The following is a 25,209-nucleotide window of genomic DNA, read 5'->3' as shown; positions in this document are numbered from 1 at the left end:
TGTGGTTTCTCCCATGCCTGAAGGCCAACAATCACTCTGTTTTGGGCCCACAGGCACAGTAGCCCCAAGCCTGAGTCTCTTGAGCCTCCAGTAGGGTCAGTGGGTCAGTATTCAAAGCTGTCTTGGGACCCCAGCAGCCCTGAGCTGCTCCTTTCAGGCTGGCAGGAGGAAGTCTGTTGCTCTGCTTAAGCTGCTTTTTCCCACCAGGCTGGGGAGGGTTTAGCAACCAGACCTCCTTGGCAGCGGTGGGAACTGATCCAGAAAAGTCCCCTCTGATCCATTGGCATTGCGGGGCTGGCCGTGTGTGGGAATGGGCACTATTCTTGGGGCTTCCAAGGAACAGGGATTTCTTGGGGATGAGGAGTAGAGGCCATGCTGATCCCTGTTGTGATTAAGTTTCCCTAGGGAATCTGGAAAACCTAGACTCACTTTACTGGGGTGGGGGTGGCAAACTTCCACGCTGCTCTCAGAGTGTGGTCTAGAATTAATTGGTTTGGAAGGTACAAATTCAGGGAGAAGTTACTCTTATTCTGGTGCCAATCACTGGCGCCATGGGCCCCCAGCTCTGATAATGGATTATATCAGGTCACTAAACTTGGCACATGCCTCAAAAACTAGACCATGTTAGGCATTGTGTGAGTCTTTGTGCAGGTGAGTCTCTCTGAGTCACTGTGTTTCTGTCTGCAGGGATCAATATTACTATGTCGATATGTAGATACTGTTCTGATTTCATGGTGTGTCTGAATGGTTTGAAGAATAATAAAAAGTTGCTCTATACTGCTATGTGCAGTTTTCTCTCTATTTAAGCTCAGTTACTAATTCTTTTAACTGAATTGTAAAGGCCAGGTTTAACCCTGGCTCCCTTCCCTCCCTGAGCTTTGGGAAGTTTAAGACTCTATTCTTACAGCAAAGGGGCCCTGTCTGGGTAGTCTGTTAAGACGTGTCTCTTCCTTTTGTTTGCTTTCTTCTTGTCTCTCTGGGGAAACCTGTCTCCTGAACCCTGATTACCCCTCACTCCCTTACAGGCCCCCAGCATATATCTTCACAGCTTCCTCTTTTGCTCATAGCTCTATTGGCATTTCTCCAGCAACATCTGAAGGGGTCAGCAATCATTGACTGGGTCAGCTCTGAACGAGAACCCAACTAAAGCAGTGGAATGCCAGTCACTACAATTACTTGAACTAACAGAAACATGTAAGGGACAGAGACCATGATTTCTTTGATATGGATGGTGACCAAATATGTACCCAAAACTCCCTGAGGTTCAGAGGAATGAGAAATTTTTTCTTCGGGTTTTCAAAAATTAAAGAGTAAAGTTAAGCTTGTAAAGCTGAGGATAAAAGGTGTAAAAACTGTCATAGTAAAGCCAAGTGCTTAGGTAAGTCACAGTATGAGTCTGCTATGGTCACAGCTGGTAATTCACGATAATGGCACAACTATAAGGTACTCTGCAGCTTTCTCCTCTGGCCAAGCTGTAACATCTTTCTTATGAGAAACAATGACTTCATTCTTTTATGATTCCCCAAACGCTGCCTTTCATTCATAACCCCCACCAGAAAATTTTTCAAGTAGGAAACATGCTATTACAGAACCCATGGAGTTGGCCTTTCTCGCTGTGCACCATGGTAACTGAAAGAGCTTTTAGTGTCCCACGGAGAACAGCATCTCATAGTCCTACCTCTGTAATCAAGGTACAGTCAACTCAATGCTGCTGATTCCACTTGATTTTAGGAAGAATTTTCCTTAATGGGGATCAATAGGGACTAACCAACGGAAACACTGGTTTCCAAGGAGTTAGAGGAATGTTATGGAAAGGAGCGAGCATTGTCATCCAGCTAATTACAAAACGGTGATACATTCATCTAAAACAAAGACAAGCCCTATCATAAAAATCATTTACTAGTTTAGTGACTGTGTGTGTGTATGTCTGTGAGAGAGAGAGAGAGAGAGAGAGTGTGTTCATGCAGGGATGGAGAGAATCATTTACAGAAAAATGGAATGTGAGCAGCAGAAAATGCAAACTTTCCATTCCTTTGCATTAGAGGATTTTGGACATGCCACTTAACTTCTAAAAATAGGAAGCATCTACCTATCATGTCTCTCACTCCAACCCATGTACACAATCCCCACCAAATTAATCTTCATAAAGAAACATTTTTGACATAAAAATTTTTTGCTTAGTCACTCCAGTCCATACCGATCTCTCTCAGAGTTTTTTGTTTCTTTTTTGAGCTTTTACTCTCTGACATTCAGACTTTAATTAGAGGCAGTTCTGGGTAGTTGTGTGTTGCCTTGTGTGTGTGTGTGTTGTGTGTGTGGTCTTCCTAACAAAATGCTTGCATTCCCCACAGTGCCTGCACCAGTTTTAGCCACAAGACCATTTTCTTAAATGTTTGTTGAGTGAGCTTGAACCTCATACAACACAATGAGAAAAATAAAACACAGAGCATAGTTTAGAATCTCTACCTTTAAAAGTAAAGATGGTCTTTACATAATTGGCCATATGCCTCATTTCTTAAAATAAAAGCTAATTTGAAAAGAGGACAGTGAAGCAAATTTCTGCAAAGCAATGCATATTTTCCTATCAACTTCTACTATAGTTTGAGAGAAATACTGTGCAATTAAATTTGTTCAATATTTTTGGAAGCCTTCCATTATTGCAGGTCTTCTCTAAGTAGTACAAAATTACTTCGCTGACATATACTTGGTAACCCTTCTTCATACTTCTCTAATTCCATTTTGGTGAACTTCCATACAGTGAGTGCCCTAAAAGGGACAAACCCATCTAATAGCTGTAAATACTGACATGAATTCTCACAAAGTGTGTGAAAACCAGGCTCTGCTTAAGAATATTTTTCATTGCTCTCACTTTTAAAAATCAGGAATATTAGGAAAACATTTTAAAACCTGGACAGGATATAAACAGGTGCTATAGAAGTAATCAACCCTGCTCACTTAGAGAGGGTAAGAAGAGTGATTGATTTGTTGCTATCTGGTCCATGTCTCCCTAACAGATATTTTCCATTGCAGGTATTCCTCCACTCCCAGCAACGAGTCCCACAATCAGTCATACAGGGAGCTCAGCTCAGTGTGAGATTAAGAGGCCATTTGATATGGTGGAAAGAACACTGGGTAGGGGGATGGAAGACTTCGGATCAGATCTAAGCTATACTAATTACCTTGGGAAAGTCTCTTAATCTTTTTTGAAACTGCTTCTTTTTAACTTCTTCCTAATTAATTTGAGGAATTCACAGGAAGCATTCACAGGAAGGCTGGGAAAGCCTTTTGTAACCTATGTTGTGCCACAGCAGCTGGATGCATACGAATATATTACCCCACCAGGGCACTTGGGGATTGGATCCAGCCTCCCAGGCTTGAGATTTTATGATTTTTAATGGTTTTTTTTTTGCTGTCTCACGTCTCCCAACTCCTGAGATCTCCGTTGCTTTATTTTATATATAGATTACAAGAGTGAGGCTCTAAAGTTGGTTGCATGAGTATCATAGAAGGAAAGCAAGAGACTTTGTGACAGCTGTTTTTCTCTTATCCAGAGTTCTTTTGCCTCTGCCTATGGGTCCCTATCTATTTTCAGTATGATCTAGTCAGTTACCGCCAAATCGTTTTGATTGCACAACCTTTTCAGTAAAAAACAAATAGCTTTGTGTATACTTTCTCAGTATATATATATTTATAAAATATATTAATTGTATAAATTATAGATGTCCCACTATACCAATATATATTATGAAACATACACAATAAATTGAAAATGTAAAAGGATAAGATTAAATAGCAGCATTTTCAACATCTTGCTATTTGTGATGGCTTCATTATATTTGTAGCTAATATATCAAACCACATTATATACTTGGGGCAATGTCTTTCATTATTGGGGGTGGATTTATATCCATATTTCATGTAGTCTTCTTGTTTATTCTTTAATTACTTTTTTGCCAAATTCTTGTCAGGTGTAAGTAAACTGTCTGATTTTACTTTGCAATGGGGCTGATGAAAAAACCCATTCTAGTAGTGGGAGAAATATGAACTCTGCCATTTCATGTGCTTATACTATCTTTAATACATGGTTTATTCTCAAGGATCTTTTTAAGCCATCTGCCCATTTTGTGAGAGCTAATTTAGTTAAAGTTAGATAATAATCCACTTAAATGGGCCCAAGGAAGCAGCACTATTTCTTGGTTTATAAGAAAAAAATGCCCTCAGGATAACTCACAGAGGATATGCATCAGGAGAGCTGGGGACTTGCCCACTTGGTGAGGGTACCAGTAACAACACATGCACTACATAACAGAAAGCCTTAATGTTAGTAATGATAATAGCTAATATTTACATAGTGCTTTCAGTGTACCACATACTGTTATAAGCATTTGACATAATTAAATTATTTATCCAAATATTAATTTCTTACTCGATTTTCTCTATTGGAATATAAATATGTTTTAATATTTTCTTACCACATCCCAATGAATTGATTTGCACAATCCCCACCCCCAGTTTTGAAGACCACTGATTCAGGTTCTGAGGTTTAGAATCTGTGGGTAAGTGGTATTTCTCTATAAAGTATATCACAGCAACTCCTTCCTGACATGCTGCCTCTGGAGTTTTCATGCTGACTGATAGAGACAAAAGACAGGGAGTGGAGCCAAAGATAGATGATACAGGAAGCAATCCCAGGCAACTGAAACAGAGGGAAGAAACTAGGTGAGCGGGCCATGGTGGGGAAAAATGGGACGGAGGAATGGAAAGCTAGAAATACTAGAGCAAAAGAGGGGAAAGACTGGAAGGAGAAAGGAGGAATTAAGAGATCAAGGAGCAAAGAGAAAAACAAGGAGAGAAAAGGGGAAAACAGCTGGTGAGGGAATAAGAGGGCAGACTCTAGGAGAAAAGAATATGCTACACCTGGATGCTCATCCATGTTTTGATATTCAGTGTCTCTGACATGTGGATTAGCAAGGCCCATATAAGGGAAACTAAGCAGTTCCCTAAAGATTGGTGTACAGAACTCCCTCCCAGGTATGCAGGGGCCTCATGCTTGAGCCTGCCTCTTCTTATCAGAAAAAATAGGCAATCAGATAAACATCTTTTAGTAACTGAATATAATTATCCCCAATGGAGGCATTTGCAATTTATTCAAGCAATGCAGGGATAGGGCAATGCTTAAGTAAAGAATAAATTTCTAAAGCTAGAACTATAGGCATAATGATTCCTAGATAAAGCAGAGGGGATATTTTTTGGGGGTGGGGGGTGGGTTTGGCATTGAGGAGAAATTTCTGTGACTCTTTTCAAATCACTTAACCCAGATGACCAAGGAGGGGAAGCACTGCACATTTCTGAAGGAGTACAACTCTGGCCAGGAGGAACTTCCAGCATCAGCAATAAAGAAGCCATAGCAAGTGATTTATGTCTGAGGCAGCTGCCAAGGCACGACTCCAGAGGGTAGAACACTGTTAAACATCACCCTCCGTATTTCACTGCAACACTAGAAAGCATGATAAGACACTCTAACAGTAAGGGACTATCATGGTAGAGTAACATGGCATCTGATGGAGAGTATCAGAGCTGGTGGGTCCTTTAAAATCACACAGCCCAAATCTCTCATTTTTCTTATGGATAAACTGAGACCTGAGAGGGGAAAGCCCCAACCCAAAGTCACCCAGTCGGCAAAGCTCAGGTAGCACTTAAGTCTTCAGAGCTGTGTGTTTATCTTCTTCTCCAGATCCTTGATTTTTCTCTATCAGAAGCCTCCCTCACTAGTATGCACATTAAATTCCATAAATCTCACATTGCCCTAATATGATCAAATAAATAATTAAGATAGCCATGAACATTTGCTCAGCTATGAGTGCATCTTGAGTCAGTGCAGAGATACCAAGTTTTAACAATATCAATTATCTTGGACATAAATAACCATACATAAATACATTGGGATCCTTGACTTTCTAACTTTCTTCCTTACTGCCACCCAATGGCTTCTTCCTTACTGAAATGCTACTCTCTCCCACCCACTCCCCACCACCCACCCTTTCCACCCCCACCTCCACCTGCAAGGGAGAGGAACGAGGGAAGGTCAAGACCAACAACTTGTTTATGTTTAAGAGTCTCTAAAAGCAAAAGGCTTAGTGTAGAGGATGGAACTAATGCTGAAAAGAAAGAGATTATCATTGACTCACAATTATTCATGAATGTCCTCACCTTGAAGGAAGAATGGGGGACTAGCAGTGAAACAAATACATTTTGCCAAGTTCCTTGTTTTAGCTAATGCCCTTCCCTTGCATTGGTAGGCATTACCCTCACAAGGTTACAAGCATAGCATAAGAAACAGTGAGGCAAAAGAAGAGGCTAGTGACAAAACTCACGGAAGTTAAATAGAGCAGAATACCAGAGTATATAATAAAGGAACCAGTGTGGGGAAGGCCTGGGCCTTTACAGGCAACAGGATCTAAAAGTGATGTGAAAATGACTGTCCTGGTGCTTTTCTCTCTTTCAGCACAAGCGTCTACTCCCTAGACAGGAGATTTGCACTGGTGTCACAGGGACCTATCGGTTCATCCAGGATATGGAGCACAGCACTGGAACCACACCTCACCTATACAAGGTTGGTTATTCAGTTGGTCAAACCTTTATGAAACACTTTAGAGTACTTACTGCGGACCTGGAACTGCATATGTAGAGTTTGAGAGGACTTTACGAACCTAAAGTTCTGTCCTTTAGAAATTCATAAAATAATGGAGAGCAGGCAAGTGAATAGACTACTATAATTCAGCCTGCTAGGAAATGTGATGATGTGTGTAGATAACTCAGCCTTGTAGATCATGAAAAGCTTCACCAGTGAGTGAAGTCTGTGGTCAGTTATAAAAGATGGCTAAATAGAAGCAAGTCAGCAGAAAAAGGGAAGAAATGTGGCAGGACAGTACATGTAAAGAGAGGAGCAGGTGTAAAACCAGTAAACATTAAATAACATGTAGGTTCTAAGAACTATAAATGGTTCAGTGCCTGTGCATATTTTAAAAATTTTTGTTGCATTTAGTTTTCTGAAGGAGAGGTTTGCTGTTAGTGATGAAAGGCAATGATGGAGAGATAGTCAAAGGCTGGGTCATGGAGGACTTGTGAGTCTACTAGAGTTAAGATTTTATTATGAAATCTATAGAAAGCTGTTGAAGGATTTTAAGCAGGCGTGTCATGATTATATTTATATTTTGGAAATATTATGGTAGCTGAGTGGTAAATACATGGAAGTAAGGGTGATTGGATGCTGGGAGACCGGTCTGCAGGCTGTTGCAGTGATAAGGCAAGAAATGATACAGTTCTGCATTGCAGAAATGAGTAAGAAGAAAGGTGGATGAATTATAGCTTTATTTAGGAAGACAAATGGACAAGACTCAGTGAATTGGAGGTAGTAGCAGGGGAGGGAAAGAGAAGACAAGCAGGACTCTTAATTTCTGGCTTGAGCAACTGAATACTTAGTGGGCACTCATTTGCTGACATGGGTAAGACATAGGTAAGACTTAGGAAGGAGCATGTATGGTGTGGATTGATGGGTGAGTTCTATGTGAAACATGCAAAAAACCCAAGCAGAGATATAAAGTAAGACATGACAAATGCTGACCTGAAGCTAAGGAGAAAAGTGTGAAGTAGAGATGGAGATTTACTATTTAGCCTTGTATGGGTGTTAGCTGAAATTCTTGGGTTATATGAAACCACCCTGAAAGGGGCCTACAATGAGAAGGAAGTGGTATGAGGACAGAACCTTAGGGAATTTTGATCAAAGCAGGAAAATAACTTGGAGAGAATAGTATTATGAAATCCAAGGGAACAGGAAGTTTAGGAAGGAAGGAGGTATCTTGTGCAGCAGGGAAGTCAAGGAAGGTAAAAAGTGAAAGCTATCCATTGAATTTGCAACAAGCAGGTCAGCTATGAACAGTGTCGTAGAGGTAGTGATGAGGAGCAAATGGGCAACTTCAGAGGGCTGAAGAGCAAATGGGCAATGAAAGCAAGAGACTTAAAGGCAGGCAGTTGGAGCAAGGCAGGGCCACCCAAGGAGGTCATGGACAACATGAGTTTTCATTTTTGGAACAGGAGAGGATAAGGACATTGATGTGTGTGGTAGGTTTTGGTCAGGGCAGGGAGGTGATGTGGGGGGCACAGAGGGAGGAGGGAGAGATGCAGCAGGGATTGCCTTATTCAGAAGAAAATGGGAAGGTCTCCTGGTAGCCATGGCACCAGTCAGCTGATACAGAGAACGCCAGTTGTATGTAGGAGAAGAATAAATTGAAGGACTACTTATGAATGCATCTGGGCTCTGGAATTCATGGAAAATATGCTTTGTCACAGAGAAGCAGCAGGATGCAGGATTTAGGAAGTTTATGGTTAACTTCCTAAACCATAAAACAGGGGCAAACAGCCATTTCCTAAACATTCCCTGCAGTTTTGAATTATCTGTGATAATGATCCTTTAAATGGTATGGATAATTTAGAACTTACCATGTTGTATATAGACATCAGAACACTGGTAAAACAGGAAAAATTCCAAACTAGTATTAAGGAATAATAGGTGCAGAAGAAAGCAGAGATACTCCCTGACATCCCAAGACAGACGTACATGGATAAGAGCATTGTGCAGACATAGCTTTCAAATCCAGTAGAGAAAAAAGGGAAGGAATGGAATGTCAACCTAAAAGACTCTGTTCAATCAAAGGGCAGAAGAAAAATATATTCCAAGATAAAAAAAACCTACCCCCAAGAAATAAAACTAAAAGTCAAAACAATACATCCAAAACTTTCTCAACACTAGTTATATTCACGAATAACACTAGATGTGCCATTTTTAAAAGTTGGCATTCTCCTAAAGTAGGCAAAATAAGCTTCAGCCACTCACAGGCTAGTAACCTTGGGCAAGTCACAAGGGTTCTTTACTTGTTGCACAGAGACAACACAGACCCAGGGAGAAGATGCTTTGGAAAGAACAAAGGAATGCAACACTAGGGAAGGGCTCTACCAGGCACGGCATACCTTTGAGAAATCAGTTTGAGATAGTTTAAATCTAATGGAGTTAGATTGCAGTTTTTTTTTTTTCAGGAGTGCCAGGTGTTGTGTAAATGTCCTAGTCAATTCAAGAGGCCTTTGGCAAAGGAAAAGTACACACTGCCCGGTAAGCTATGTGCTTGATGTCTCCCAAGGCAGGAGGAGAGCCTGCCAAGGGCTGGAGCATATCTCTGGGGTGACCCAACGTTCTGTTCCCCTCCCAGCTCATAGAATTTGAGAGGAACAGCTTGAAATCCAAATGGGGCCCACTGCTCAGCTAAGGAAAACAGTCTCAAATCTTTCTGACATCTGCACAAAAGGGGTACTGAGGGGTTGCTCTGCAGGGTCAATAGAGCTGGGGCCAGTTTAAACAATCCTTCTTGGCCCTGGGAAAACAGGAGGGAGGGATAATTACTAAATGGGGCCTGGAAGGGTAGGCAATTTCAAGCATCCATGTTCACAAAGAGTTTTTCCCATGTGCTCCATATGCACTGGCTTCCTTATCTATTTGGTAGATAGGACATTCTTGCTCTTGACTCAAAAAACACAGCTTGGTCTGGTTCAATAACCTTGACAAATGCCCTCAGAAATGTCAGACTTCACAAATATACTTTTAGGAACATGTTAACTGTGTCTACTCTGAGTCTTTTGACTATTGAACAAAACTTTTGCAGTGATATGCTATACTCCTCTATTTCATAACCGCTTCAACCACTTAGATATTTTCTGGACTACGGCTCCAGATGTTTGCAACCAAAAGGGGGACTCCTTGCAGAGGGAATCCACTGCTCTCTTCTTTAAAGATCAAAACCTTGGCCAGGATTTAAACAATGAAGTTACTGCAGGCATGTTTGACTTGGTGTAGGAATGAATTTAGTCATATATAATAAGATTTTCTACTTTTAAAAGCTTCCCCACCCAACAGTCCAGCACTTCTTCTAGGTTTCCTGGTTGTTGATTTCTGCCCACCCAAACCCTCAGGAAATGCCCCTTTGTGACAAACCCCAAATCCCACTTGGGCCATTTTATTTGCTGCAGCTTTACAGAGGTAAAGAATAATAGGTTATGCTCTTCTTCAGAGTCAACCACTGGATGGGGGCCCAACAGACCCACAGAGTCAATTATAGGGACTGGGACAGATAAAAATTCAAATGTCTGAGAGGAAAAGGGACAAAGAACTAGGCACCTGAAATACATTTTTAGTAGGGGCAGAGTATTAACTAAGGTAGAAAAGTATCTCCTTACAGGACTAATACCCATAATTCAGAAAGAATTGCACCTTAGGAAAGAGGGTACAGGATATGTCCAGGAAATTCACAGAAGAAATACAAATGACTAATGAATATATGAAAAGGCGCTTAAACTCACTTGTACTCAAGGAATTGAGATGATTTCACCCATCAGATTAGCAAAAATATATGTTAACAAGGGTGTAGAAAAATGGGCACTCTTGTACAGTAGTGATAGGAATGTGATTTGGAACATACTTTGTGAGGCAATTTTGCAGAAGCTTTGAAAATTATAAATGTCTATTACCCTTGCATCCAGAAACTCTAATCCTTCATCTCTATGCTGGAGAGAAGAAGGCCTGAGAGAGCATCAAGGTAGGCTTTTGCTTTGTCTGAACTTCTTGCATATTGTTTAAGAATGTATTCCTATTATTATAGAACTATTCTTTTCCAAAATGTTTCCTGATTGTAGATCAGAGGCAAGGGCATGGGCCTTGGTGATTTCAGTGAATATGGCTTCCCTAAGAGGCATTATCAGGAAAGTGGGAAAACAAATGAATAATCAAAAGATGCAGGTAATATCCTGGAACCTGTCATTAATTTTCTGTGTGACTCTGAAAAGGAAAATGATTTATTTATACAGAATCTGTTTCCTCTGTGGATAACATGAGAAATTCACTAAGATCCCTTCCCTTTCTGACATTTTGTGATTCTCTAATTCTGTGTTTTTAATTCATAGTCTGTTCTTTTTGAAGAGGAGATGCATTTCTCTTATTTCCCTCAAAATTCTAGGGTACTTTGACATTTTACTTTATCTCAAATGGAACTTAATGAAAGAGGAGGCAGAACAGTCATTCTGTTCCCTGTTTAATTATGCTTTTGAAGGTTTTGTCGACCTACTTATACCACCCTCTATTGACAGTTTAGGTTTGTTTGCGCGTGATGAGAGAATCAAACTCAGTACTGGAAATCAGGAGATCTGCACTTTCCAGGGTGGCCATAAATTCTGGAAGCATAGAATATATTTTATAGGATGAAATCCTTGGATACTTTTTCTGGATTATGCTAAAGCTGCAAGTTTATTCACTGATAATCAGAGATACAAATCGTCTGGGGCAATGTATCATGTATTCAGATACAAGGATTGATGGTTAAGCTGCATCAATGCCTGTGTTCATTTCAATTTGGCACAACAATATGAACTATACGTTACTAATGAGGGACAATATATTGAATACATCACATAAGGTTATTAAGTATATCATATGTTTTAATGTAATTCTATAAACCATTCTTTGCATATAGCCACCAATATTTCTGGACTTTATGGCTACCAGGTAGCTTTGATTCTATCACTAGCAAGCAGGGTGATTTTGGACTAGTCATATGCCCATTTTGTAGCTAACAATTGGAACCCCTGTTTCTCAGAGTGGTGGGGGTGAATGAAGTGGATATAAATGAATATGAAAATTTACACATATCTATAAACATATCACAGTCTAATTCTGCAGAATTTAATTGGCTTTTGGAAATACTACAGATGAAACTTTGAGGAAACTTGGCATGGTCCCTCAGAGGGAAACCTCTTCATGGTCTCTCAGAGACTTTGACCAGCCTATTTCTGCCTTTCTGCAAAGCTTCATCCAGCTGGTCCTCATCACTTTGCTTGTTCCATGAGGCCATGAGAGTAAATTCTAAGCAGTCTGATTCTAGAGGAAACACACACCCTTCTCTGACTATTTGTCTTTCAAGAATAAAAGAAGCAACTTACTCTTGACCCTTTCTCAGGAAGGCAGTTACAGTCCCCACTGCAGTCTTGGCTCCCACAAGGCTTTCCATAGGATTTCTTCTCCCCCTATTAAAAAAATAGGAGGAAAATTTAGTAAAATCATGTGAAACAAGATGTAATGCTCCCCCAGGGAGCATTAGCCACACCCCTCCTAACTAAGTAAATTTAGAATGGCTTAACGGTCTTATTTGATGGTGTCATGAGTGACATGAAATAAAAATCCATCTTATGTCAGCACCCTTTTAGGTCAGGACTATACCTCAGCAATTAGTCAGTTTGGTAGATGATTTGGGGACTGTGACTAAGATGCCACCTTGTCAGTAGAAATTCAAGTCAAGAAATGAAAGAGAATTTCTTTACATGGGAATGGAAACAGATCCTAAACAAGTTCTGTGTTAAAGCAGGTGTGACATGTATTTCCACTCATTGAGAAAGCAGTAGCTGTAGCAGAGAATTTGAGAGAAACTGAAGTGGTGGAAAAGAAAATGACCACCCGATACTCTGCACTCAGAATTGTTCTCCCTAGGCTCCATTTTCATCAGCACACCATCCAAATCCTACAGTGATCACCTTTTGCCCAGTTAGTCACATCTAAATTCCTCAGGCAGTCTTGTACACTACCTACCAAAGTCTCCAACCTCATTTCCCCCTCACCTGTGTTTTATTATTATGATGATTATTTCTAGCTAAATTTCTACAAGGTTCCTTCATGACCTGACCCATATTTACCCTTTCCAACCTCATCTCCTCATTCTATCCCTGTCTCACTCTGTTGCAATTACACTGGCATTCATTCCGTTCTTTGAAAACCTTTGAAATCAAATCTGTTCCTGCTTTAGGGCCTTTGTCTCAGCTGTTACTTCTACTTGGAATGCTCTTCCCTTAGACTTTTATATTGCTGTCAGCTTTTAATTATCTATGTCTCAGTTCAAATGTCTCTTACAAAAGCCTTTCTTAACCATTCAACTTAAGGATGCACCCAATTAATTCCAGTCATCACTCTGTCATGTTTCCATCATTAAACATTGTCTTCCCTCACTAGAATGTAGGCTCCATCTAAGTAGGGACCTTATCTGTCTTGACCAGCATTATATCCCTAAAACAGTGGATGACACTCAAAGAATATTTGATAGCTACATGAATGGAGCTGGGATTTGAATCCAGGTCTGCCTAACTTCAAAGTCTTGACCTTAACCCTTTTATCTTTAGTGTTTTCTAAGTTCCCAGCCTACCAGAGCCTCAATTTGAGAACTCAAAAATGAGGAAACTGCCACCTGACCCTATTCACCTTGGAAAAAAAAAAAACCAAAACATAAATTTGAACTATTTTCTGTAACAAGAACTTTATCTCTGGGATGGATTTAGTATCATCCAACTTTTTTTTTTTAAATGTCGGTTGTTTTATTCCAAAGAGAGACCCATATTTATGAGCCACCCTCATATTTAATCATACTTGCCTCTTTGTACTGTGAGTCTTTTTCTAACTCCTGGGAAGCACTGTGAATTTCTCATATAGTCTCTTATCTCTTTAGATATTCCCACAGTCCTATCACCACCACACCTCAGTAATAAGGTACTGATCGCAGAGCTATGACAAAATGTTGCTATTTTAGATTCCATACAGATTCCTGATATGAGATATCTTATCTCTCTTATATGCCTTTGACATGGTAAGTGCTATTGTACACTTTCCTGTTTGCCATCTGCTTTACAGTATGCAGCACATGCAAGTTTTCATAAGCGTAAGATCAAGAGATGCTGTGGGAGAAGGAAGCTGGGGCCTGACATAGAAGAGAAAACAGACAGCTGCATTGAATTCAGTCTTCATTTTTACTGTCACGTTTGCCTAATGCTAAGATAATATATTCCTTGGGATAATGAATGATTTGTATGCGGTCTTCCAAACATTTCTGTATTTTCCAAGTGGTCTTCAATGAGCATGCATAATCAGTAAGAAGAAAAATAATACATGTTATTAAATGTAAAAGTCACCCCTTTCAAAAGGAAACACTCAACAGGCATTGCCAAAGTTGAAACTGCATCTGTTGGAAACTGTGTCCTAAAAAGGCAGTGCCAGTTTGACTATCCCATCAAATTTGTCTATAGCAGACCAAAAAGTTACAGATCTCTAAAACGGGGTATGGGGACTGGATAAGAAAAAACTAAAACAAACGAACAAATAAAAAAACAATGACAGGTACCGAGCAAAAACGTAAAGTGCAGAAGCTAATGTTTCTTAGGAACTCAGCAGAACAAGGTGCCAAAGACATAGTTTAAAGCCATCACTGCCCTCTGTCACTGAGGAAAGTAACTGGAGAAGCCCCATTGGCCACAGGGCAATTTCCTGTAATGCTGGCCCTGGCACTCCCCAGGAGTCTTCAATTACAGTGAGGTGGGAGGGGTGAAGGGAGTGGCTTCCAGGGAACATAATAAGACCAGGCCTTGAGCAAGCCTGGTTTGCCTGGGGACACACTATACTAACTGCCAGTGTCATTGCCACCCTGGAATGCTCTCCCTCTTCCTCTCAAAATCCAACTCTCTCCAAGCCCAAAGAAAATTAGAACTGGAAAGGCTCTCGGAGTTCACCTAATCCAGACCAGCATACAATTTTTTTTATTACAATTATTTCTTATTCTCCCCTAACCATCTTGAAAATGAATTCATAGGCATAACAACATAAAAATGAAAGCAATCATTTAAGAAGCACACATTATGCCCTAGTTGCATTGCAAGGAAAAAAACAGAAGGAAATTCATTTATATAGAAGCAATATGTATTTCAATATGTAAATGTACATACACAACTGCAATAGAAGATATAATGAAGTAGTTAGAAGCTTGCAACTGTATGCAGAATCTCCACTATCACAACAGCCTACTGACCCCAAATGACACAGGGGTGTGGTACTGGAGCTTCAAGTACCAGGAAGGGAATTGTTATTAAGGAGATGATCTCTGAAATGGTGAGTAACACATCACAAAGTTCTGAAAAAAAATGTATAGTGTTTCCTTTATTTACTGAGTAGTTTTAATCAATCATAATAAAACCTTGGAAATAATCATTTCAATATGTAAACTTATGGTTATGTTCTAGGCACAGATTTCACCTACATGAATATTACAATGGCATTTTAAAATTAATTCATATTTTTATTAGAATAGTTGTAGGTTTACAGAAAAATCATGCAGAGTTCCCATATATGCACCTACAACTTTCCCAATTATTAACACTTTGCCTTAGTGTGGTAACTGTCACAACTAATGATTCATTATGATAATTACACTATTTAAGGTAGTCCATAATTTACACTAGGGTTCACTGTTTCTATTGTACAGTCCTATGATTTTTTAAAATTTTATTCTAGTAATGAACACACAACTTAAATTTTCCTTTAACCACCTTCAAATATATAATTCATTGGTGTTAATATCATTTCATTCATAATGTTTTGTAACCATCACAACCACCCATTACCAAAATTTTTCCATCACTGCAAACAGAAATCCTATACCAATTAAGTATTAACTCCCCATTCTCTACCCCAACCCCAGCTCCTGGAATCCTATACTCTAGTTTCTTATACCATGAATATGCTTATTCTAATTACTTCATATCAGTGAGATCCTACAATACTTGTCTTTTTCTGTTTGGTTTATTTCACTCATTATGATGTCTTCAACGTTCATATTGTCACATGTATTGGAATTTCATGCTTTTTATGGCTTAATGATGTTCCATTGTATGCGTATACCACATACTGTTCATCCATTCATCTGCAGACACTTGGATTGCTTCCATCTTTTGGCAATGGTCAATAATACTGCTAAGAACATTGGTGTGCATACATCTGTTCAAGTCCCTGCTTTCAATTATTTTGAATATCTAACAAGAAGTGGGATTTCCGGGTCATATGGTAATTCTATACATAACTTGCTGAGGAGCTGCCAAACTGTTTTCCACAGGAACTGCACTATTTTACATTCCCACCAACAATGAACAAGTGTTCCTATTTCTCCACATACTCCCCCAAACCTTTTATTTTCCTTGTCTTCAAAGTAGCCATTTTAGTGGTGTGAAATTGTATCCATGGTGGTTTTGATTTGCATTTTCCCAATGACAAATGATGTTGACCATCTTTTGATGAGCTTATTGGCCATCTGTACATCTTCTTTGAAGAAATGTCTATTCAAGGCTTCTGCTCATTTTTAAATTGGGTTATCTTTTTGTTATTGAGTTATGGGATTTATTTTATACATTCTGGATATTAAACTCTTGTTGGCTATGTGGTTCCAAATATTTTCTCCCATTCTGTAGGTTGTCTTTTTTTAACTTTCATGATGAAGTTCTTTGATAAACAGAATTTTAATTTTGATAAGGTTCCATTTATCTATTTTTTTCTTTTGTTACTTGAGCTTTTGCTGTAAAGTCTGAAAAAAACATTGCTTAACACAAGGTCCTAAAGATACCGCCCTGTGTTTTCTTCTAGGAGTTTTATAGTTTTGGTTCTTATATATAGGTCTTTGACCTATTTTCAGTTAATTTTTCCAAGAGTCCATCTTCATTCTTTTTCATATGTATATCCTGTTGTCCCCGCACAATTTGTTAAAGAGACTATTTTGCATTGAATGGGTTTGGCATTCTTGTCAAAAACAGTTGGCCAGGACATCCAGGAAGATGGCAGAATAGGATAGGTCAAGTTCACCCCTCCTACACGGAATAGCTAGAGAAGGGAAGGGAAGGCAACTGAGACGGCAATTCCAGGGTGTAAGTGACCTGGGAGGGTCTTCTACACCACATAGGGAGGTCTTGGTTGAAAAAGCAGAAGAACTGAGATGCAAAGAACTGGAGACTGTCCAGCTAGTGCAAACAGCCTTATGTGCCCCTTTCCAAATGGAAGCCTGGAGCCCTCTGAAGTACACAGATCAGAAGATGGGGACTAGGAAGTCAGCGAAGCAGTGCTTCTGGAACACGCTACCCTCAAGCTTGCTGCTGCTGCCCCTGCCCCGCGACCTGCAACTCCCCCAACACCCAATGCACTTGAATCCTGACCCCCACCCCCACCCCCTACCCACCTCTCCTGTTAGCAAATACACAGTCTCAATCACCCATCTGTGCCCAGCCTCTTGAGCCCCACCTCCCCCCTTCCTGCCCCCTGCAGGTGTATCAAGGCTGCAGGAGCTTACCTTCATACCCGGGCCACACCCGCCCCCAGCCCATATAGTCGCACAATCCTGCCATGCCCCTCTGAGCTCTGCACACATGCAGATTAGTTTATGGTCCTCTCAGATCTGTGCATGTGCACCTGTACGCCTCCGTCATGTCCCCCAGCTCTGGGCAAGTGCTGACCTGCACGTGTGGGCCACAACCACCCCCAGCCCATGCAGGATCAACCCTGCTGCCCTGAGCTCTGTGTATGTGCACATCAGGGCTCCACTCCCTAGACTAGTGCACATCAAGGCCCCCCCACCCCCAGACCTGTGCACATGCACTGCCACATCTTCCCCAGAGCTGAGCACCCATGCATTTATGCACTGACATCTTGACTCCTGCACACTAACCCCCTGCCCCGCATGTATACACTCTTGCCCCACCCCACGGAACAAGCACCCTGCTCCCACACCTGACGGGTGCATGTGAACATCTGAGCTACATAGCCTCTGCCCTGCACATGCATACACACTTGCTCCTACACTGCTGCACCTGCACACCTGCATCAGGCTCCCACCCACCCGACACTGTCAGCCCCGATCCAAGTCATGAAACCACTATGACTGTGCCCGGCACCTACACACTCTTACATCTGCATCCCGGTCCCCCTGAACATCTCCTCCTGTGCAAGGCGCACCCACGCCCTGCACTCCCTGTGCCTTGAACTCTGTGTCCTGTACCCCACACCCTGATACCCACAACCTCAATGCTCCTGCCTGTGCACTAGCCCTATACATATGCACAGTTCACCCCATCTATCTCCCAGCACACACTACCTCTGTGTTCCCATGCTGCACCTTGTTCCTGTGCTTCAAGAATTGCCTGAGTTGCTCCTTGCCCCCCACAGCCCTCTCAATGTATCTCAACAACTCCAATCCTGTACCCCAAGCTCATAGGTACCAGTGTAGTGTCTCCAACCTGTGCCTATACCTGTACTGCAACACATCACCACACTGTTGTGCCCCACCCCATGCCCCGCATCCTGCTCCACATTCATCCTGCAAATACAAAACTTTAGACTACTGAAGGAAATCAACTTACAAAGTAAACCTATAAGATACTTACATGCCTCGAAGGCAACAGAAGATTACTAACCATATCAAGATGTAGACAGATATAGCCCAGCCTAATGAACAAATTAAAGCACCAAAGGAGATACAGACTTTGGAACAACTAGTCATAGATGTTCATATAACTCTACTAAATGAAATCAATGGGATGGCTAATGATATAAAGGAGATCAAGAAGAAACTAGAAGAGCATAAAGAGGAATTTGAAGGAATAAATAGAAAAATAGCAGATATCACAGAGATTAAAGATGCTGTAGACCAAATAAAAAATATACTAGAGACACACAACCTCAGATTTAAAGAAGCAAAAGAAAGAATAAGCAAACTAGAAGACAGGACAACTGATTTTGAACACAAAAAAGAAAAAATGGCCAAAAAAAAAGGATGGAGAAATTTTAATTGAGTCTCAGGGAAATGATGGACAAAGCAAAATGCGCAAATATAAGAATCATCAGTGTCCCAGAAGGAGAAGAGAAGAGTAAAGGGCTAGGAGGAATTAGCTGAGGATATAATGGAGAAAAACTTCCTAACCCTTATAAAGGACATAAATAAGCAAATCAAAGAAGCCCAATGAACTCCAAATAGAAGAGATCCAAGTAGCCCTTCCCCGAGACACATACTAATCAGTCTGTCAAATGTTGAAGAGAAGCAGAAAATCCTGAAAGTGGCAGGAGAAAAACTATCTACTGCATATAAGAGAAACCACATAAGACTGAGTTTTGACTACTCAACTGGCACTATGGAGGTGAGAAGGCAGCGGTATGATTTATTTAAGATCCTGAAAGAGAAAGATTTCAAACCAAGAATTCTGTACCCAGCCAAATTGTCCTTCAAAACTGAGGGGGAGATTAAAATTTTCAGACAAAAAAAAACACTGACAGAATTTGTCAACAAGAGACCAGCCCAATAAGAAATATTAAAGGGAGCTCTGCTCTCTAGAAAAATACCCCTAGAGAATGAGAGAAAGGTCAAAGATGATGGTGGAGTTATACAGAGAAGGTAGGGTTTAACAAATGAGTATAATTGCTGAATCATTATATTGATATTCCTTTTAGTCTCCAGTATCTTAGAAGAGCTAGAAGTAAAAGCATAAAATTGTTGAATTGTAATCCATACCAAATTCTGAAATCTGTTCTACAACTAATTGCTGTGATGTGCTTTGTAATTTATTGCTTTTTTGTATATATGTTATCTTTCACAAAAGAGAAAAAAGTTATTGTGATAATAAAAAATAATAATATTCCTTCTAACCTCCAGGGTTCTGGAGCACTGAAAGCTAGGATGAAAAATCTGAGATGATGGAATGATAGCCCGTGACAAACTCTTGGATCTGTTCTATAACCACTTGTTGAAGAGTGCTTTGAAATGTATTGCTGTTTTCTTTTTTTTGCTTTTTATATATATTACACAATTTAAAAAGTTAAATAAGTTACTGAGCAAAAGAAAATCAGTTGGCCACAGATGTGAACGTTCATTGTTAAACTCTCAATTCAATACCATTTATCTATATGTCTGTCCTTGTGCCATTACAAGCTATTTTGGTGTCTGTGGCTTTGTAATACATTTTAAAATTGGGAAGTGTGAGTCCTTCAACTTCGTTCTGCTTTATCAAGATGGTTTTTGCTATTTGGGGACCCATGCCCTTTCACATAAGTTTGGGGACTGACTTTTCCATTTCTGCAAAGAAAGCTGTTGGGAATTTGATTGCACTGAATTTGTAAATCACATTGGATAGAATTGACATCTGGATATTTCATCTTCCAATCCATGAGAATATAGAATGTCCTTCCATTTATTTAGGTCTTCTTTCATTTCTTTTAGCAATGTATTACAGTTTTCCATGTACAAGTGCTTTTTTTTCTTGGCTAAATTTATTCCTAGATAATTGGCTCTTAGTTATTATAAATGGAATATTTTCTTGATTTTCTCTTCAGATATCACATTACGAGCATTTAGAAACACTCCTGATTTTTCCATGTTGATGTTTGTACCCTGTCACTTTGCTGAATTTGTTTATTAGTTTTAGTAAATTCATGGTGGATTTTTCAGGATTTTTTCTATGTATGAGCATGTCATCTGCAAATAGTCAAAATTTTACTTCTTCTTGTCCAATTTGAATGCATTTCATTTCTGTTTCTTCCATAATTGCTCTGACTAGAGATTTCAATACATTGTTGAGTAACAGTGGTGATAGTGTGCAACTTTGTCTTCTTCCTTATCTTAGAGGGAAAGCTCTCAGTCTTTGAACATTATGTTAATTGTGGGGTTTTCACATATGTCCTTTATCATGCTGAAGAAGTTTCCTTTTATTCTTAGCTTTCTAAGTGTTTTTATAAGTAAGTTGTGCCAGATTTTGTCAAATGCCTTTTCTGCTTCAATTGAGATGATCGTGTGCCTTTTTCCCTTTGTTTTATTAGCCTGATTTACTAAATTAATTGATTTTTCTTACGTTGAATCATCCTTGCATACCTGGGATAAATCCCACTTTACCATGGTGTGTAATTCTTTTAACGTGCTGTTGGATTTAGTTTGCTAGTATTTTGTTATATTTTTTTTGTCAGCATTCATAAGTGATGTTGGTTTGTAATTATCTTTTCTTGTGCTATCCTTATCTGGCTTGGATATTAGCATAATGTTGGCCTCATAGAATGACCTAGGAAATGCTCCCTCTCTTTCAATTTTTTGGAAGAGTTTGAGGATAATTGGTATTAATTTTTCTTGGAATGTTTGGTGAAATTTACCAGCAAAGCCATCTGGTTGGGGTCTTTCCTTGTTGGGAGATTCTTGATGACTGATTCATCTTTTTACTTATTATTGGTCTATTGAGATTTTCTATTTCTTCTTTAGTTAGTGTAGGTAGTTTGTTCCTAGGAATTTATCCATTTCATCCAGGTTATCTAACATGCTTCATAGTTTCACAGTAGTTCATAATATCGTCTTAAAACCCTTTTTATTTCCACGGGGGCAATAGTATTGTGCCCCCTCTCATTTCTGATTTTATTTATTTACATCGTTTCTCTTTTTTACTTTTGATTTTATCGTTCTTTTCAAAGAACCAACTTGGTATTTGTTGATTCACTCTATATTTTAATTACTTATTTCATTACTCTCACCTTGACTTTGTTATTTTCTTCTTTCAGCTCACTTTGGGCTCTGTTTCCTCTTTTTTCCAGATCCTTCACTTGTGAAATTAGTTCTCTGATTTGTGATCTACTTTCTTAGTGTAAGCATTTAAAGGTATAAATTTCCCTACTGACACTGCTTTTGCTCTATTCCTAATTTCCCTTGTGTGATTTATTGTTTGACCTATTAGTTATTTATGAGTGTGTTGTTTAATCCTGCCATATTGGTTAATTTCCCAGTTCTCTCTCTGTTATTGATAACTAGCTCCATTCCATTGTGGTGGTTGAAGATACGTTCTATGATTTCAATATTTTAAAATTTATTGAGAATTGTTTTGTGACCTAACATATTGCGCTGGTTTGGATCTATTATGTACCCCAGAAAAGCCATGTTTTAATCCTGAACCAATCTTGTGGGAGCAGCATTCTTTTTAATCCTGATTCAATACTGTGGATTGGAAACTTTCGATTATATTATCTCCATGGAGATGTAACATGCCCAATTGTGGGTGACATCTTTTGATTAGATGGAGATATGATCCCACCTATTTCAGCTAGGTCTTGATTAGTTTACTGGAGTCCTTTAAAGGAGGAAACATCTGGAAGAGAGCCAGAAATGATAGAGCCTACAGAAACTATAGAGCCAACAGAGAGAACTGACACAGATGCTTGGAGCCCAGTAGATGTCACCATGAGACGTTAAGCAAGCCAGAACCTGGAGAGAGCCAAGGGAAGCCAAGAGATGAAAGCCATCCCTAGAGAATCAAAGTGAGAAACCATCACAGGAACAGAGGCTGAAAGCAATGGAATTGAGGAGCAAGGGACCAGCAGTTGCCAGCCACATGACTACCCAGCTGACAGAAGTGTTCCTGATCCATCGACCTTCCTTGAGTTAAGGTATCTTTCCCTGAATGCCTAGTTTGGACATTTTTATATGCTTAGAAAGTAAATTTGTAACTTATTACATTCCCCTTTTTAAAAGCCCTTCCAAGGGAGTACAAGGGTAGTTCAGTGGTAGAATTTTTGCCTGCCATGTAGGACACCCAGGTTCAATTCCTGAAACATGCACTTCCCCACTAAATAAACAAGCAAACAAGCAAAATAAACAAATAAAAATTCAACAAAATGGTGCTGCAATAATGGGATACTCACATGGATAAATAATGAATTGTGACCTCACCATACAGCATACACACAAAAAAATCCCTTCCAGTTCTGTTATATTGCATTTTGGCAGCTTTCAAACTAGCATATGGAAGGGCGCGGGTTCCCAAATAGAAAAAACATCTTGATAAAGTAGAATGAGATTGGAAGACTCAGAGCCAGGCTCCTTCCTAGGAGTCATATCTCATATTGCCAGAGAGACTTTCACCCCTGAATGTCATGTCCCACGTAGGGAGGAGGGTAATGATTTTACTTGCAGAGTACAGTGGGTAAAGCTCTGTAATAAAGTCGATATCATCCTTTGCCCTGAATTCTGATTTACTTAGTCCCAACCATATTGTCTTCATTCTTATCTTCAGTTGAAGGCTGATCTCTTTTTTGTTTTCTTTAACAGTTGTTGCATGTGACAATGCTGACTTTCAGAGCTGCAGAACTCAAACTCTGACTCTAAGGTGTCACACAGGTACCCAAAGTTCTAGGGAAATACCAATTTATACACATATAGCACAGCATCTCAGAATCTAGAAATACACTTAGAACTCCAGACTACATGTGGTTGCTATATGAGCTTACAATCTGGGTCCTAATTTTCTTATAAGTATTTTCTTAAAGTGTCCATACAATATTTGTTCTTTTGTTTCTTACTTATTTTGCACAATATAATGTCCCCAAGGCTAAATCACATCATTGCATACCTCACAACTTCATTCTTTTCTGTAGCTGTGCAATATTCCAACATATGTATAAACCACAGTTTGCCTTTCTGCTTCTCGGTCAATGTACCCTTTAGCTACCTTCATCCATTGAGTATCATGGATAATGTCCCAAATAAACCATTCATGTATATTCTAAGATCATTTTAAAAAATCTTGTCTCATTTGTTCAAAGTCTGCTATTTTTTGTTGACTGTTTCTGAATTTTAATCTTGTTCTTTTGAGTGGCCCATCATTTTCTGGTTCTTTGTCTTTTAATCATTTGTTGCACACTGTGCATGTTAATATTTTAATGCGTTAACTCTGAGGCTTAATCCGTGAGCTGTTTGTCCTTAAATTTGCATACAGCTAATGACATGACAGAGATTTTCTTGACTGTCAGGGATTAACAAAAACAAAAAAACCAAGGCAAAAAAAAAAGTCCATTTACAGTCTTTGCAAATTGGCTCTCCATTGCCTGTTACTCTCCTTAAGAGTTCGACCTCTTGTCAAGACCATTCCAAGGTGAAAGGGAAATGTAGGGGCTTCCCCATCATTTCTGAGCCTGGACCTGGCTCTGGGCTTTTGCTGCTGGCTCTACAAATTCCCCCTTTGAAAGCATCTGAACATCCCCTATACTTTCTATGAAATATACATCTCACCCTCCCATGATACTCTGTTATATGTCTTAAATCCTTTGCTCCAGGCTACTTTGACTTAATTGTTTCTTATACTTCCTTAGCTGCCCAAAGCTTCTTCTCTATATAGGTCTAATTCTGGGAGGGTGATTCAGAGATGACTTTCCTGGTTCAGTTATTCAGATTGCCACTGGATATACTGGTACCAACATACAAGTACCCCAGTATGTGCATAGGGATTACTCTGTTCCCTCTGGGACAGAACCAGAGACCCACATTGGGAACACAGGCTGGGTCCACACACTCCCCATTTACTACCAATCTTTAACTTTCCTGGAGTTTTGAAAAAATGGCTGTGAAAGCGTTTGTTAGTTGTTCATCTTTTGCCTCCCTGGAACATGTTTTGTTTCCATTTTTGTTGGCCAGAAGACTCAAGGTCTTTTAAATGTAGGGTAAGATGCAGGACCATTCTTCGTAATGTACAGAAAATCTATCATTCCTGGCCACCACCTACAAGTATCCACCAACCATTGTAACAAACAAAAATGCACTTCCAATTCCAAAAATATCTCCTGGGGGTGTGGTACTTTTGTTAAGAACTACTGGTCCAATCTGAGTCACCCATTTTACACGTGAGAACCCTGAAGAAAATTACTTTAGCCCAGGCCACATAGCTAGACCCTAATACCATGTTCTCTCCATTATTCCATACCTCTCAAGGCCTATTTTAAGTTTCATCTCTTCTTCTTTTTACATCCCAGCTTGCAGTGGAAAGCCATATCACTAAATAGATATCCCACTCATTGGGAAGTTGACATACATTGCTGTGTGATAATCCTTGCGATGTTCATTAGTGTAACCAAGAAATTAGGATTTAAGGGATGATTATGATTACTGAATCATTATATAGATATTCCTTTTTACTTTCTGGTATATTAGAATAAACAGAAGGAAATACCTAAAATCTCTGAACCATAATCCAACTGCCTTGATCTCTGATAATGATTGTATAACTTTTATCTTCTGCTCTTGTGATAGTAAAAACCTTGTGACTGACTTTCATTTGTACCCAGTTATCCAGTTTTTCAACTTTACAGTCTTGTAATCACTAAAGCCCTTAATGTTTATTAATGAAGGGTCAGCCCAGAGCTAACCCATCCCAAGTTTAAAGTTATCTCGATAACTGAGACTGGATCTAACCAAAATGGGTCGGCTTGACATGTGTAGTAGCTTAGAATTTAATCTATAAATCACCTAT

At 39.6% G+C, this 25,209-nt stretch overlaps 1 protein-coding gene across 1 annotated transcript in view; it reads right to left on the bottom strand.

Moving 5' to 3' along the window:
* The window catches only part of COL4A6 (collagen type IV alpha 6 chain), a 411,951-nt gene that overhangs the window by 163,067 nt on the left and 223,675 nt on the right, over positions 1-25,209 (bottom strand). Inside the window, exon 3 of the mRNA XM_077146587.1 lies at positions 12,040-12,123. Coding sequence (XP_077002702.1) covers positions 12,040-12,123 — 84 coding nt within the window. The remainder of the gene's footprint in view (positions 1-12,039; positions 12,124-25,209) is intronic.

The sequence above is a fragment of the Tamandua tetradactyla genome, chromosome X (genome assembly GCF_023851605.1).
Source record: "Tamandua tetradactyla isolate mTamTet1 chromosome X, mTamTet1.pri, whole genome shotgun sequence".
NCBI lineage: Eukaryota > Metazoa > Chordata > Mammalia > Pilosa > Myrmecophagidae > Tamandua > Tamandua tetradactyla.
This window is presented reverse-complemented; position numbering and strand designations above follow the sequence as displayed.